At 42.0% G+C, this 17,510-nt stretch overlaps 1 protein-coding gene across 1 annotated transcript in view; it reads right to left on the reverse strand.

The window, feature by feature from the left end:
- LOC116891124 (phospholipid-transporting ATPase FetA) overlaps positions 1 to 17,510 on the reverse strand; it is a 110,060-nt gene that overhangs the window by 22,670 nt on the left and 69,880 nt on the right. The window contains exons 14-15 of the mRNA XM_032891849.1: positions 15,830 to 16,038; positions 14,201 to 14,244 (exon numbers count right to left, since the gene is read on the reverse strand). Coding sequence (XP_032747740.1) covers positions 14,201 to 14,244; positions 15,830 to 16,038 — 253 coding nt within the window. The remainder of the gene's footprint in view (positions 1 to 14,200; positions 14,245 to 15,829; positions 16,039 to 17,510) is intronic.

The following is a 17,510-nucleotide window of genomic DNA, read 5'->3' on the forward strand; positions in this document are numbered from 1 at the left end:
ATGTGACAAGGTGTATAAGGAGACAAGAAGGGGAGAGAAAGCGAGACTGTGCAGGTACCAATGCGGGACTCTGGCATGCAGAACTGGGCTGTTTATTTACGTGCACCCGGGTAGAACCTTCCTGAGAGAAGCAAGGCTTGGTGGACCTCTTGCCCATGCAATGCTGCTATTGTAAATGACCAGTGGTGACCTTTGAACTTGTCTTTTCCAGTTTCCAGATCCTATCTGATAACCAAACCTGAGGGTATGAAGGACCAACTGCTCTCTGTTATAACTGGTGTGTGAGAAAATTCCTATCTCTGGTTTCTTCTGTCTGATTTAGGGGCTGAGAAAAGAAAAGGTCCTGCACACAATGGTATTATTGTACTGGACCCCACAGAGAAAAACTGGGCTGGGGAAGAATGATGGAAACAGCACACGACAAGCTTCGGTACTTACGTATTTAATACTATCTGAATCATAAGCACATCTGGCTTTCCAGCCTCTAACTGGTCTGACCTAGTTGTCTGTCTATTTAGTCCTTGCCTCAGTCTGTGGATTTACTATGTGCCTGGCTATGCTGTCACCATGCATGACGACTGCTGTATGCTAACACACTTGCTTAGTCCATACAGGATGCTTCATGGGTCTTCTCCAGTTCTTTATCACTGCACTATTACCTGTGCTGGGTTGCAGCGTTCGAGTACACATGCACGGCTATGCTGCTTGGTGCATTGTTGGAAAAAGGGAGGTTTGTAGTAAGCTATGCTGGCTCTTCTGTATCTCATCTAGCAAAGAGTTTTGCCAGAACAAGCACAGTCTCCAGATCCTTAATCCATAGACTCCCCCAGTCTCCAAGGTATGAGCTCTTAGGAGTCTATGGGTTCAAACCTTTAAGAGAAGTCACTACATAGCATCCTCTAAAGCATTCCTAGAACTGGCCTCTTCACTTGATCTTAGCCAAAAGGCCGAGAAGCGATTAGAACTGGCCTCTTAAACTGGCACATTGTCCAAAATAACAGGCTGGGGATGAAGTTGGAGAGGAAGGGTTAGCTCCTGCACCACCGAGTTATTTGCAATACAGCACCACAACAACTGAAGTGACCAATCACGTCTGTCAGAAAGCCTCCGGCATCTGTATAGAGAGTATGTTGAAGGTAGCAAGATCAAGCAAGGAGACCGGCTAGGAGGTGATTTAGTGACTCACAAGAGAAATGATGAAGAACTCACAACAAATATTAGATCAAAGATGAACATGCAAACACAGCGGGCTGGAATTGGCATAGCATGTCGGAAGAATAAACAAGAAAAGAGTTAAGAATACCTTTATATTACCCCATCGAACCACTGGATAGAAGGTGAGATCCTTTATTATGATAGAATATTCAGTAGGTACAGAGGTTTTTACAGTAAGATAGGTGGATACATACATGGTCATGCAAGTAGCCATTGTGCACATAAGCCTGAAGCTCAGGAAAGTGATACAAGTATGTTTAAAAAATATTTCCTTCTAGAAAAGTAAAGTGTGCTAACAGAAATCAAACTGGCACTGACCTGGAAGCTTCCTTCCTACTTAATAGCTTTCTTAGCTGCAAGCTGCTGTGCACACTACCAGGGGAGAAAAATATTCATCAGTCTCACCCATCTGTCAGCGCTGCTAGCTCTGTGATCTATGACAAATTGTCTGGAAAGACATGCCCACTGCTGCAGTAATGACACAGATGTTATGACAGTTACCAACCACTTTCTGACTGGATTCAAGGCCTGCTCTGTGAGACGGAATTCATGTCTGGCACTGATGACAGGGCCAAGAACCTGAGGCTGGGTAGGGCGCGGGCCACAGGGGAGAATCTACCAGTGGGACTCCGCTAACTAAACACAGAGTTACACTAACACCTAATTCTTATTGTTAGATCCAAGGACTAGTGCACGGTACAGCCCTCGTTAGGGAAGCCTTGTTCTTCTGTGGATGGTACTAATATAGAGACTCACAACTGGAAGGTTTTGTTGTTGTTGTTATTCTCTTAGTAAGGCATAGACTCTTTCTCCATTCCCTGCCTCAGCTCTTTGGATGGATGGAAACAAAATGGCCGCTGGTAGTTAGCGTTAGCTGTGCATAAGCCAAGCGGTTAAGGGTTTGGGATTAGGTCTAGCAGGTAGCCATAGGATGAGGGATACCCTTAAGGCAAAGATGGAGATTCTAGGAAGAGATGTTTAAAATCAAATCCATAAATAAAAACTGAGTTCCAACACTGGGAAAAACAGTAAAACAAACCAGCCAGAGATAGAAATAATTTTATAACAATCTGGGTTAGGAGTGTACAGTATGCCCACAAAAGGAAAAAGGTCAATGTATTTGAAAATAAATTAAAAACTCTACATGGTAAAACCTTCTAGATTTATTTTATTTTATGTGTTTGAGTGCCTTGCTTGCACGTATGGTGTGGACCACATGTATACCTGGTGTCTGCAGAGGCCATAAGAGCGTCAGAAACCCTGGAACTGGAGTTGCAGAAGGATGTAAATCACGATGTGGATGCTGGGAACCGAACCCAGATCCTCTGTAAGAGCAGAAAGTGCTCTTAACTGCTGAGCCATCTCTTCAGCCCTCACAGTAAAAATATTTAAAGGCATTAAAAACTGAGCCAAAGAGATTTTTCAGCAACTTGAGTTTGATCTTGGGGACCCACATGATAAAAGGAAGGAAACAGGTCCTAGGAGTTGTCTTCTAACCTCCATGTGTACATGGTGGCAGCTCCCACTTAATAAATAAAAATGTGACTAAAAAAAACCTTAAAGATAAAACAAGAAGAGTAGAACAATGTGTCAGTGAAGGAGGAGAGCTAATTTTACTGTATAAAGATGACTTATAAATAAGAGAAAGGGCAAAGAACGTGAATAGACCTGAAAATAAGTATTCAATAAGGAGATGTGAGGAGAAAGAGGAGTGCACATGGTTCTGCCTAAGCACGGGATAAATAACGAGAAACTGTATGGGAACTGCGGATACTAAGCCACGGGGGTCAGGTACGGGGCAAGAATCATCAGTGCCACTACAGAGAGCCAATCCTGCTATACATCTCAACAAAGATGGAAAAGGGCATTCCGAATACTTTAAAAAGATTTTTTATTGATTCTTTGTGGATTTTGTTACAGTCTGACTGAACACCCCCCACCCCCAGCATGGCTGTAGCCGTTTTGTTCCACCCCTGCTCGCTATTTCATAGTGTTGCTGTAACAGGCCTGCCAGTCACTGACACAGAGAAGTCTCTTGGCTCAAGGACATGCTGACCACATACCCTGTTTTGTCCTGAATGTTTTATATGAGGTTTCCACAAAGCTTTACATAGGACACGTCAAATCAAAGGTCAGTATGGACTGTTATGTCTAAAATATCTTGAGTTAGAGCTCACCACTAGGCAGCCCTGCCTGCACCTACAAGTGAATGAGCTCACTGTGGGTTTTGTGGCTGACACTAAAGAACCAAAAAAATTATGATTATGATTATGTTCTGAAATTCTCCTGCTCACCACCAATCCACCAACACCCTTACCGTACTCAGGACCAGTCAGAGCAAAGGTTGGCTGATACAGCCAACTGCTCCCCTCCTTGCCCTTTAAACTTCTGAACCTGGTTTGTTATAAAAAGCCTACCCCGAGAGCAGGCTAGACCGCAGTTCAGCTTCTGAGTCTTTTGTTCTGTTTTTTTGTGGTGCTGAATATTCATTATTAAGGTGTGTATATTCAATAACCTATTCTTGCTTAACCGAGATTGGCATTTGTATCATTTGTGTGGCGATTCCTGACCTCCAACAAATTTCAGAGTATTATCCCACCCTAACCCTACCACCCTGTTCTCCCAAGTGATGCAGCAAGTGAGCGGTGGGGCCAGCTCGCCCAAACTACCCGGTGAGTATTCAGAACATTTTAAAAGCACATTTTTATTGGATATTTTATGCATTTACATTTCAAATGTTACCCCTCCCCTTCCCTCATTCTATGAGGATGCTCCCCTCCCACTCACCCATTCCCACCCACCCACTCCCACCTCAACAGCCTGGCATTTCCCATACACTGGGGAAATGAGCCTTCACAGGACCAAGGGCTTCTCCTCCTATTGAAGGCAGACAATGCCATCCTCTGCTACATATGTGGCTGGAGCCATGGGTCCCTCCATGTGTACTCATTGGTTGGTGGTTTAGCTCCTGGGAGCTCTGGGGAATCTGGTTGGTTGATATTGTTGTTCTTCCTACGGGGCTGCAAACCCCTTCAGCTCCTTCAGTCCTTTCTCTAACTCCTCCATTGGAGTCCCTATGCTCAGTCCCAAGGTTAGCTGCAAGCATCCTCATCTGTATCAGTAGGGCTCTGGCAGAGCCTCTCAGGAGACATCCACATCAGGCTCCTGTCAGCAAGCACTTCTTGGCATCAGCAATAGTGACTGGGTTTGGTGGTTGCATATAGGATGGATCCCCAGGTGGGGCAGTCTCTGGATGACCTCTTCTTCAGTCTTTGCTCCACTTTGTTCCTGTATTTCCTCCCATGAGTATTTTGTTCTCCCTTCTAAGAAGGAAATGAAGCACCCACATTTTGGTCTTCCTTCTTCTTGAGGTTCATATAGTCTCTGAATTTTTTTCTTGGGTAATCCAAGCTTTTGGACTAAAATCTACTTATCAGTGAGTGTATATCATGTGTATTCTTTTTGTGACTGGGTTACCTCACTCAGATAATTAGACATAGTACTACCTGAGGACCCAGCTATACCACTCCTGGCATATACCCAAAAGATGCTCCAACATATAACAAGGACACATGCTCCACTATGCTCGTAGCATCTTTTGGGTATATGCCCAGGAGTGGTATAGCTCGGTTTTCAGGCAGTACTATGTCCAATTTTCTGAGGAACCTCCAGACTGATTTCCAGAGTGGTTGTACCAGTTTGCAACCCCACCAAAATGGAGGAGTGTTCCTCTTCCTCCACATCCTAGCCAGCATCTGCTGTCACCTGAATTTTTGATCTTAGCCATTCTGACTGGTGTGAGGTGGATTCTCAGGGTTGTTTTGATTTGCATTTTCCTGATGACTAAGGATGTTGAACATTTCTTTAGGTGCTTCTCTGCCATTCAATATTCCTCAGCTGAGAATTCTTTGTTTAGCTCTGTACCCCATTTTATAATAGGATTATTTGGTTCTCTGGAGTCTAACTTCTTGAGTTCTTGTATATATTAGATATTAGCCCTCTATTGGATGTAGGGTTGGTAAAGATCTTTTCCTAATCTGTTGGTTGCTGTTTTGTTCTATTGATAGTATCCTTTGCCTTACAAAAGCTTTGTAAGTTTATGAGATCCCATTTGTCTATTGTTGATCTTAGAGCATGAGCCATTGGTGTTCTGTTCAGGAAATTTTTCCCCTGTGCCCATGTGCTCAAGGCTCTTCCCCACTTTCTCTTCTATTATATTTATCTGGTTTTATGTGGAGGTCTTGATCCACTTGGACTTGAGCTTTGTATAAGGAGAAAAGAATGGATCAATTCTCATTCTTCTACATACTGACCTCCAGTTGAACCAGCACCATTTGTGAAAAATGCTGTTTTTTTTCCCACTGGATGGTTTTAGCTCCTTTGTCAAAGATCAAGTGACCATAGATATGTGGCTTCATTTCCAGGTCTTCAATTCTATTTCATTAATCTACATGCCTATCTCTGTATTAATACCATGCAGTTTTTTGTTTTGTTTTGTTTTGTTTTGTTTTGTTTTGTTTTATCATGATTGCTCTGTAATACAGCTTGAGGTCAGTAATGGTGGTTTCCCCAGAAGTTCTTTTATTGTTGAGGATAGTTTTCATTATCCTGTATTTTTTGTTATTCCAAATGAATTTGCAAATTGCTCTTTCTAACTCTATGAAGAATTGAGTTGGAATTTTGATGGGGATTGCATTGAATCTGTAGATTGCTTTCAGCAAGATGGCCATTTTTACTATATTAATCCTGCTAATCCATGAGCATGGGAAATCTTTCAATCTTCTGAGATCTTCAATTTCTTTCTTCAGAGACTTGAAGTTCTTGTCATACAGATCTTTCACTTGTTTGGTTAGAGTCACACCAAGATATTTTATGTTATTTGTGACTATTGTGAAGGGTGTCATTTCCCTAATTTCTCAGTCTGTTAGAGGAAGGCTACTGATTTGTTTGAGTTAATTGTATGTCCAGCCACTTTGCTGAAGTTATTTATCAGCTGTAAGAATTCTCTGGTAGAATATTTGGGGTCACTTAAGTACACTATCATATCATCTGCAAATAGTGATAGTTTGACTTCTTCCTTTCCAATCTGTATTCCTTTGACCTCTTTGTTGTCTGATTGCTCTGGCTAGGACTTCAAGAACTATACTAAATAGGTAGGGAGAGAGTGGGCAGCCTTGTCGTTCCTGATTTTAGTGGGATTGCTTCAAGTTTCCCTCCATTTAGTTTGATGTTGGCTACTGGTTTGCTGTATATGGCTTTTACTGTTTAGGTATGGGCCTTGAACTCCTGATCTCTCCAAGATTTTTATCATGAAGGGGTGTTGAATTTTGTTAAATGCTTCCTCAGATCATGTGGGTTTTTTATTTGACTTTGTTTATATAGTGGATTACATTGATGGATTTCCATATAATGAACCATCCCTGCATCCCTGGGATGGATGGATCCATCATGGTAAATGATCGTTTTCCTATATTCTTGGATTTGGTTTGCAAGAATTTTATTGAGTATATTTGCATCGATAGTCATAAGAGAAACTGGTCTGAAGTTCTTTCTTTGTAGGGTCTTTGTGTGACTTAGGTGTAAGTATAATTGTGGCTTCAAATAATGAAATGAGTAGTGTTCCTTCTATTTGTGGAACAGTTAGAAGAGTATTGGTATTAGTTCTTCTTTGAAGGTCTGACAGAATTCAGCACTAAACCCATATGGTCTTGGGCACTTTTTGGTTGGGAGACTTTTAATGACTGCTTCTATTTCTTTAGGGGTTATGGGACTGTTTAGATGGCTTATCTGTTCCTGATTTAACTTTGGTACCTGGTACCTGTCTAAAAGAACTGTCCATTTCATCCAGATTTTCCAGTTTTTTGAGTATAGGTTTTTATAGTAGGATATGATAATTTTTTAATTTCCTCAGTTTCTGTTGTTATGACTCTATTTTTATTTCTGATTTTGTTAATTTGTATACTGTCTCTGTGCCCTCTGGTTAGTCTGGCTAAGGGTTTATCTATCTTGTTGATTTTCTCAAAGAACCAGTTCCTGGTTTTGTTGATTCTTTGTAAAGATTCTTTTGTTTCTACTCAGTTGATTTCAGCCCTGAGTTTGATTATTTCCTGCCATTTACTCCTCTTGGGTGTATTTGCTTCTTTTTGTCCTAAAGCTTTCATGTTTACTGTCAAGCTGTTAGTGTATGCTCTCTCCAGTCTCTTTTTGGAGGCACCCAGAGCTATGAGTTTTCCTCTTAGGACTGCTTTCATTGTGTTCCATAAGTTTGGGTATGTTGTGCATTCATTTTCATTAAATTCTAAAATATTTTTAATTTCTTTATTTCTACCTTGATCAATTATTATTCAGTAGAGCATTGTTCAGCTTCCATGTGTATGTGGGCTTTCTGTTGTTTTTGTTGTTATTGAAGATCATTCCATGGTGATCTGATAGGATGCATGGGATTATTTCATTCTTCTTGTGTCTGTTGAGGCCTGTTTTGTGACCAGTTATATGGTCAGTTTTGGAAAGGTACCATGAGGTGTTGAGAAAAAGGTATATTTATTTGTTTTAGGATGAATTGTTTTATAGACATCTGTTAAATCCATTTGGTTCATAACTTCTGTTAGTTTCCCTGTGCCTATGTTTAGTTTCTGTTTCCATGATCTGTCCATTGATGAGAGTGGAGTGTTGAAGTCTCCCACTATTATTGTGTGTGGTGCAATGTACACTTTGAGCTTAGGTAAAGTTTCTTTTATGAATGTGGGTGCCCTTGCATTTGGAGCATAGATATTCAGAATTGAGAGTTCATCTTGGTAGATTTTTCCTTTGATGAGTATGAAGTGTCATTCTTTATCTTTTTTGATTAACTTTTGGTTGAAAGTCGATTTTATTGGACATTAGAATGGCTACTCCAGCTTGTTTCTTGGGACCATTTGCTTAGAAAATTTTTTCCAGCCTTTTAACCTGAGTAGAGTCTGTCTTTGTCACTCAGGTTTGTTTCCTGTATGCAGCAAAATGCTGGATCCTCTTTACATATCCAGTTTGTTAGTCTATGTCTTTTTATTGGGAAATTGAGTTCATTGATGTTAAGAGATATTAAGGAATAGTGACTGTTGTTTCCTGTTAGTTTTTTGTTAGAGGTGGAATTACGTTTGTGTGGCTCTCTTCTTTTAGTTTTGTTGAAAGATTACTTTCTTGCTTTTTCTATGGTGTACTTTCCCTCCTTGTGTTGGGGTTTTCCATCTATTATCCTTTGTAGGGCTGGATTTCTGGAAAGATATTGTATAAATTTGGTTTTGTCATGGAATATACTGATTTCCCCATCTATGTTAATTGAGAGCTTTGCTGGCTATAGTAGCTTGGGCTGGCATTTGTGTTCTCTTTCTGTATGACATCTGCGCAGGCTCTTCTAGCTTCTATAGTCTCTGTTGAGAAGTCTGGTGTAATTCTGATAGGTCTGCCTTTATATGTTACTTGACCCTTTTCCCTTACTGCTTTTAATATTCTTTCTTTGTTTTGCGCATTTGGTGTTTGACTATTATGTGAAGGGAGGAATTTCTTTCCTGGTCTAGTGTATTTGGAGTTCTGTAGGTTTCCTGTATGTTCATGTGCATCTCTTTCTTTAGGTTAGGGAAGTTTTCTTCTATAATTTTGTTGAAGATATTTACTGGCCCTTTAAGTTGGGAATATTTGCTCTCTTCTATTCCTATTATCTTTAGATTTGGTCTTCTTATTGTGTCCTGGATTTCCTGGATGTTTTAGGTTAGGAGCTTTTTGCATTTTACATTATCTTTGACAGTTCTGTCAATGTTTTCTATGGTATCTTCTGCTCCTGAGATTCTCTCTTCTATCTCTTGTATTCTGTTGGTGATGCTTGCATCTATGACTTCTGATCTCTTTGCAAGGTTTTCTATCTCCAGGGTTGTCCCCCTTTGTGATTTCTTCATTGTTTCTATTTCCATTTTTAGATCCTGGATGGTTTTGCTCAATTCCTTCACCTGTTTGGTTGTGTTTTCCTGTAATTCTTTAAGGGATTTTTATGTTTCTTCTTTAAGGGCTTCTACCTGTTTACCCTGTGTTGTCCTGTATTTCTTTAATGGAGTTATTTATGTCCTTCTTAAAGTCCTCTAACATAATCATGAGATGTGATTTGAAATCCAAACCTTGCTCTTCTGGTGTGTTGGGATATCCAGTATTTGCTCCAGTGAGAGAAGTGGGTTCTGATGATGCCAAGTAGTCTTGGTTTCTGTTGCTTAGGTTCTTGCATTTGCCTCTCACCATCTGGTTATCTCTGATGTTAGCTGGTCTTGCTGTCTCTGACTAGAGCTTGTCCCCGCTGTGGGCCTGTGAGCCTGTGATCTTAGGAGTGAGAGTACTCCTGGGAGACCAGCTCTCTAAGGGTCAGGATTTGGTTATGGAGGGCCGTGGGACAGGCAGGTCTTAGCTCTGGGCACAGATGGAGACAGGAAGGATCCTGTCTCAGCAGAATATTTTTAACATAAAGAAATGATAACTGTTTGAGGAGATACATTTGACTTGAATCATACACAATGTATACATACATGAAGACATTATGATAGGCAATGTCATACACACCTTTAATCCCTTACTCAGGAGGCAGAGATAGGTGGATCTCAGTGAGTTTGAGGCCAGCCTGGTCTACAAAATGAGTTCCAGGACAGCCAGGGTTGTTACACAGAGAATTCCTGACTCAAAATGAGAACAATAAAAACATACAAAACCCACACAAACGAAACCAGAATATTACATTGTATCCCTCAAATGTCTAATTTTGTTTTTATGTATTAGTTAAAATACATTAATGAAAGAGTAATAAGCCAGGTGTGATGGTACAAGTCCAAAATACCAGTAACAGGAGCCTAAGGCAGAAGAATCACAAGTTTCAGGTTAGCCTGGGCTATGTCAGGAAACCTTGAGCCACTTGGCTGTCTATCTATTTGATATCCACAGTTCAAAAAAATTGTTAAAACTTAGTATCAACAAGGATATGGAACAAAAGGAATTTTCATATATTTATTGTTGAATGTAAACCTATCTAGTTTGTCTAGCTAATTTTGATGCAGAACTTTATTCTAGATCATCAAGAGGTTTACCAAATGTTATTGTACTGGTAAAAGAACACGAGAAACAACAGGGAATTGAATAGCTAACCAAGGTACTCCAGTTCACTCGGACACTACTCACAACATTAAAATTATACTGCAGAGAAGACCTGCTGAGATGAGAAGATGACCAGGATGTAATGTCAGGCAGACATGGATCCTGGAAAGAGCATGCATACTATGATTCCTGACTGCCAGCCTCTCCGTGTGTGTGTGTGTGTGTGTGTGTGTGTGTGTGTGTGTGTGTGTATTCTTAAATACATAAAATAAGTACAGTCTGTATAATGTTACTTCCATGGATGTTCAGGGCTGACCATTTGGTGTTGGATAAACAGTTGGTGTGTTCTTCTCTGGAGAATACTAATTCTCTTGTTCTCTGCATTCCTTAGTTGCCTGTAATTCATTGTGTAGGGTTGAAGTCTGGCTACCACCTCTACCTCCCCTGGGCCAGCAGTCCATTTTAGCTTGTCTGTTGTCCTTCTTCAGCTCCTGTTTGGCAGCCATGTTGGTAAGACTTTAGGAGAGCATCTCACAGCGACCCCCTTCTCCTCTGGCTCTTACCGTCGTTCCTGCCCTTCTGCTCCGACCCCTTAGCTCTAGGTATGGGAGTTGTATTAGATGCATCAGTTGGAACTGGGCTCCACAACTCTGCATTTGATTGGCTGTGGTTTTTTGCAAGTCCCCATTCCTGAAGACACCATATATTTTAGTCTGGGTCCAGAGACCCCAGAACTAGAATTGACCTGAAGCATCCTCCCTGAGGACTAGCTTTATAGGCCTTGCAAACATGCCTTGCAAGCTTCTAAAGGAGGACAGCAACCAATGGGTGTACCCAGCTATGATACCTATGAACCATACAAAGACCCATATAGCATGACAGCCCAAGGGCACAGTAGTGGCACACATCCTCTCCAAGTAACCAACAGCTCTCTAATTGGACTTAACACCCACCCAACAAAAAAAAAACCATTCCTGGAACTGAAACCTGCCAACTACACAGTGTGAGTGAAACCATGGATCTTTGATAAGAATCTACAACTGCCACTTTATTAAATCAGCATAATTCCCATCTACAATCCAAGTATTTGTCCTTACACCACAAATAAATGTAGTCCTTACCCTCATCAAGGAGACTTCTCTTTCCACATCATTTTTTTAAAGATAGCATCTCTGACTAAGAAGCTGGCCTTTTCATCTAGATTGTAGGCCAGTGCACTCCAGTGACTATCTCCCAGCACCGAGGCTAGAGAGCTGCTACATTAGCTTCTTATGTGGGTAGTCCAAACTCACATCCTCATGCTATAAGGTAAGCACTTTACCAAAGGAGCTATATCCCAGCCCCTACTTGAAAATGGTTATAATGATTATATTGTGGTGGTTTGGAGGAGAATGGCTCCATAGGCTTGGATGTTTGAATGCTTGGTCCTCAGTTGACAAACTGTTTGGAAAGATTAGGAGGTGTGGCCTTCTTGGAGTAGTGTGTTGCTGGGGGGTGGGTTCTGAGGTTTCAAAAGCCCATGTTAGGCCCAGTGACTTCCCCTCTGCTTGCTGCCTGTGAATCAGTATGTCAAGCTCCTGGTTACTGTTTCAGCATCATGCTGTCTGCTTCCTGCCTTGATGATAATATACTAGCCCTCTGAAACTGTAAGGAAGTCCCCAGTTAAATGCTTTCTTTTATAAATGTAGCCATGATCATGGTAACTCAATAGAACACTAATTAAGACAGAAGTTAATACCAGAAGTAGGGTATTACTGCCATAGGCCTGAACATGCTGTTGTTTGGAGGAGTATGGAAGATTCTTGAACTCTGAACTAGAAAAGCACCTTCTAAGGTAAAAGATAAATTATTGCACCTAGCCCCTTCCACTACCCTGAAAGAATCACAATGTGTAGTGGGACTGTTTGGGCTCTAGAGATGGGACATTTCTCACTTGGGTGTGTTATTTCAACCTATATACCAAAAGCCACTAGCTTTGTGTGGGGCCTGGAGCAGAAGGCTTTTTAACAGGTTCAGGATGATTAGTATATATAAATGTATATTAGAGAGGGAGGGAGGGAGGGGAGAGTGAGTGAGTGAGGGAGGGAGGGAGGGAGGGAGGGAGAGAGAGAGAGAGAGAGAGAGAGAGAGAGAGAGAGAATAGTTATTTACAGAATGGCTCACAGGCTGTGTTCCAGCTAGTCCAACGACAACTGTCTACCAACAGAAAGTCCAAAAACAAGTTCACAAGGCTGGTTGTCTCAGTTTGTCCTCAGTGTACATCAGAATCTGCAAAAAGTAGGCTCTAATATAAATGAAGGGATGCAACTGCCTGAGTGAGTGAGGGCAAGCAGGCAAGGAGAGCAGGCTCCCTTCTGTCTTACCTAGGCTGCCAGCAGAAGATATGGGGCTGGATTATAAAGGTAGATCTTCTCACCTCAAAAGATTCAAACAGAAAGTGAGTCTTCTCAATTCAAATTATCTAATTAAAAAAAATCCCTAACACGTGTACCCAGACACTTGGGCATTAGTTAATTCCAGAAGTAGTCAAGCTGACAACCAATTACAGACAGTAGTCAAGCTGACAACCAATTACAGCCATCACACTTGGGTCCAGATGTGGTCAAGCTGACAACCAGATTACAGCCATGTACTTAGGTCCAGATGTGGTCAAGCTGACAACCGATTATAGCCATCACTCGGGTCCAGATGTGGTCAAGCTGACAACCAATTACAGCCATCATACTTGGGTCCAGATGTGGTCAAGCTGACACCCAGATTGACCGTCACAATGTAGTTAGTTCCAGATGTGGTCAAGCTGACAACCGATTACAGCCATCACACTCGGGTCCAGATGTGGTCAAGCTGACAACCAATTACAGCCATCACACTCGGGTCCAGATGTGGTCAAGCTGACAACCCATTACAGCCATCACACTCGGGTCCAGATGTGGTCAAGCTGACAACCGATTACAGCCATCACACTCGGGTCCAGACGTAGTCAAGCTGACAACCCATTACGGCCATCGCACTTGGGTCCAGCATTTCCTCACTAGGCTTCCTTTCCTCAGCTTTGGAATGGTGATGTATAGTCTATGCCAATGTATGCTGGAAGCATGTGGTCTGCTGTTTGCTTTTACAGGAGGTTACAGTTAAGAGTCTGCCTTGAGTCTCAGAAGAGACTTTGGACTTGAAACAGTTTTGAGACTGGACGACTCTGGGGACCTTTGAAATTAGACTGAGTGCATTTTGCACTATGATCCGGCTCCAACGCTGTGGGAGCCAGGGAGGGACGTGCAGTGGTTTGCAGAGAAAGCCCCCACAGGCTGAGTTACTTGCATGCTTGGTCCCCAGTAGATGAACTGTCTGGAAGGATTAGAAGGTGTGCGGTGTCCTGTTTGAGCAGATGTGTTGCTGGGGTGGGCTCTGAGGCTTGAGGCCCATGCCTAGTCCTGTGTTTTTCCTTCTGCATGCTGCTTGCAGATCAGGAACTAAAGCTCTCAGATGCTGCTCCTGCACCATGCCTGTCTGCTTCTTACCTTAATGATGGCAGGCCAACCCTTGGAAATGAAGCCAGCCCCCAGGTAAATGCTTTCTTTCTAAGTGTGGCCTTGGACATGATGTCTCTTCCCAGCAACATAACAGTGACCGAGACGATGATCATGGATTGTTTTGAGAGAGATTGAGAGAAAGGGGGCGGGGGGAGGAGGAGAGTTGAGACACAGCCAACACTGACAAAACTACTTTCATAAAAATTTCTCAAATAAAGACAGGCCATGTACATAATTTAAGAAAGAACATTAGGCCACCAAAATCTCACTATTTGAGGAGTCGAGACCGAATTGTGTTAGAGAGACTTCTCCCTGACTCCCCCACGTAAGGCACAAGAAGCTGCATTACTCACTGGACATTTTGGCACACACTGTCCATTCTCGTCGTAGGAGTAACCTATTGGCAAGTAAAGGGAGCAGAGACTTAGTGAAGGGGCAAGGGAAGACTTTAGTCTTGTTGTGTGTGCTATAAACTGCCACTTTAAAATTCAGCACCATCGATTACACCCGCAGTGCTACGCAGCCACCGTTACTGTGTATTTACAATACGCAACATTGTGTAAGCACCTCAAGGACAAACTCCCGTCCCCTCATCTCCAGCCCCCGCCACCTCTTCTGCTTTTATTTCCATGGATTTTTCCTATCCTAGATTCTTCACTCAGGGAGAGCCATGCAGCATTTGTCCTTGTGTGCCAGGCCATTGACTTAGCACACTGCTCTTAAGGCTTATCCATGTTGTACCAGGCACCAAATTTCATGACTCCTGATGAGCAAATCATGCCACATATATTTACGGCCTACTTTAAAGTGTCTGCTCACGTACTGATGAGTATATGGGATACTCTATTTTGGGGCAATAATGCTGCAACAAATATTTGCAAACACTTGTTTTACTCTTTTTCTACTTTAGGAGGGTATCTAGGAAGGGGATTTCTGGGTAAAGAAGGCTTTCTTTATTATATTTTTTGTTTAGGAATGCACATGTACACTCATGTGTGTGGAGGCCAGAGGACAGCCTTAATATCATCCCTTAGGGCCCACCATTCACAATCAATCTTCCTTTCTTTCCTTCCTTTCTTCCTTCTCTCTCTCTCTCTCTCTCTCTCTCTCTATATATATATATATATATGTGTGTGTGTGTGTGTGTGTGTGTGTGTGTGTGTGTGTGTGTGTCTGTGTTTAAACAAGGTCTCTTATCAGCTTGGAGCTGGAAGCATACAAGACATCATGGTTAACTGCTGTTAGCTGCATACTCTACTATGGACTCAAAATCTACTCCTCCTCAATGAAAAATTTCTACCCCTTTACCAATATCCATTTGATTTTATTTTATAAATAACTGAGCATATTATTTTTTCTTCAAGACAGTGGGAACCCCTTGAGACTAATGACTAGATCTTGTAAATTTTGGTCTTCTTAAAATACAAAACAAAGGATTTCATCTACTAAGTGCTAAATAAATGGGTTTCTGGTTAGAAACATTTTTTGAGATTATAATACAATTACATCATTTCTCCCTTCTCCTTCTTCCCTCTGGACATATCCATATAACCCTCCAATTTCCCTCAAATTTATGGCCTCTTTTTTCAGTAATTGCTATTGCATGCATACATATTTTTATATACACATATAAATATATGTACATATACTTTGTATATATGTACATGTATATACATATACACATATGTATTTATATATAACAACATATATAAAAATACACACACACACACACATATATGTCCTACTGAGCTCATGTAATGTTACTTGTAGGTATGTTTTTAGGGCTAATTGGCACTGGACAAGCCACTGGAGTGCTCTTCCCTGGGGAGGGCCACCTCACCTCTCTCATTCCCAGCTTAGTTAATAAAGGGCTGTGAGAACAGAAGGTGAATAGAATTTCAGAGACTCTGTAGACTTTGTATACTTGAAGCAGTCTTCTAAGCAGACTCTCAGACTCAGGGAGGGCAGGAAAGTACACGTACCATAGGTCTTCCCATTGATAGAACATTTGTTGAAAATCATCACATTCTCAGTCAGGGTTCCTGTTTTGTCAGAGAACACATATTCAACTTGGCCAAGCTCCTCGTTAAGAGTGGTAGTACGAGCCTGTGCTGGGGTGTTCTTTGGGGCATAAAACATCTTTCGATCCCAGTTGATATAGTAACTGTTGCCCAGTCTTATTATTTCCACACTAAGGAGAAAGCACAAAAAAGAGGGTTCTGGTCAGAGCTTGACAAGCAGATATATTATTTTGGTTTGCTTCTTCCAAGTCCATGATAGATGAGGGTCTGTGCAGGGCTTTCCCACACTAGTCAGTGCAACCTAATTCTGACCTTAGTTACTATTGGGCGAGGTTTTCCCACCAATAGAGCTGATTAATTTGTCTGGGATATATTTTGCTTCCACTAACCTTCTGCAATGTGTCTACAAAGAGTCAATTATATGCCATTTCGAAGAGTTTCAGTGATGCCTGCTGAAGGGAAGATGCCGCCTGCCTAATGTTTTATCCTGTTTCACTGTCCTTTCAAGCAAGGAGTTCTCTCATTTCGGAAATTTCTTCCTTTAGCTTGTTGCACTCATCAGCAGGCAACTGGTCCTCTTTGAAATGGCATATAAAAAGATGGCATCTGAACAGGAAGGTTCTGGAAGTTCTGGCACTGGGGAAGAGAAGGAGATCAGAAGGAGGAGAAACAGCAATAGTGGCAGTGCATTGTAGAACCAGGACGCCATACTCTGAAGCTTGGGAGTAAAGGGACTTCCTGAGCAGAAAGGGGGCAAACTTCAGTCTTTTTACTGTAGCTTTGCAGTATTCTATATATAATTTCCTTAATATATAAACCCAGTGACAACTGCTAGCTCATTTAATGTAATAAAGTCACCAGTAGCAGGTTCACACTGTTCTGTAACTGGCCTGCTGTTTTCAGCTGCACGTAAAGGGGTGGGATGGGGCTGTGTGCCAATCATTATTAAGGTAAGTTTGAGGGCAGCCTGATCTACACAGTGAGTTCCAGGACAGCTAGGTCTACACAGTGACAGCCTGGCTCAGAACATTTGAGTAAGCACACAAGCGATGGCTTCCACATGGCATTTTCACAAGTTTTGTTCTTGTGCACCTGCCCCACAAGCCTTCCTCCTGCCCTACCCTACCGTCTTGCGTCTTGCTAGCCTCCCTGCTTCTCCTGCGTGTCCGTCTGCACTCACATCATTACCCCCATCTCACACACACACACACACACAAACATGGACAAATTTAAATCTAGGTTCCACATAGGAGAGAGAAAACACAGAGTAATTGTCTGGGTCTGGCTGATTTTGTTTACCTCAATGGCTTCCCTAATTTTGAAGAGCCTGTCATTTCTACAATGTATGTTTTTGGTACATTTATTAAAGACTAGGTGGCTGTTGTGGTCTGCCCTGGAGTCATCTGTATTTTGATGCTAATTCCACTGCCCCAAGGACAGCTGCGTAGTCACTACTCAGGACTCAGGTGACTTCACCAGAACCTTCTCCCCATTGAATTTGTAAAATACAGGTGAGGGCAGGTACAGGATAGAAGGAGGTCTATTCATTGGACAAAAAGGAAGGATGGGCGGAGAAACGTTTGAAGGAAGAGGAGGAGACTGGAACAAGAGAGCCAAGACAGGGGTGGGGGTGGGGGTGGGG

This window comes from Rattus rattus, chromosome 1, assembly GCF_011064425.1.
Source record: "Rattus rattus isolate New Zealand chromosome 1, Rrattus_CSIRO_v1, whole genome shotgun sequence".
In the NCBI taxonomy this organism is placed as follows: domain Eukaryota; kingdom Metazoa; phylum Chordata; class Mammalia; order Rodentia; family Muridae; genus Rattus; species Rattus rattus.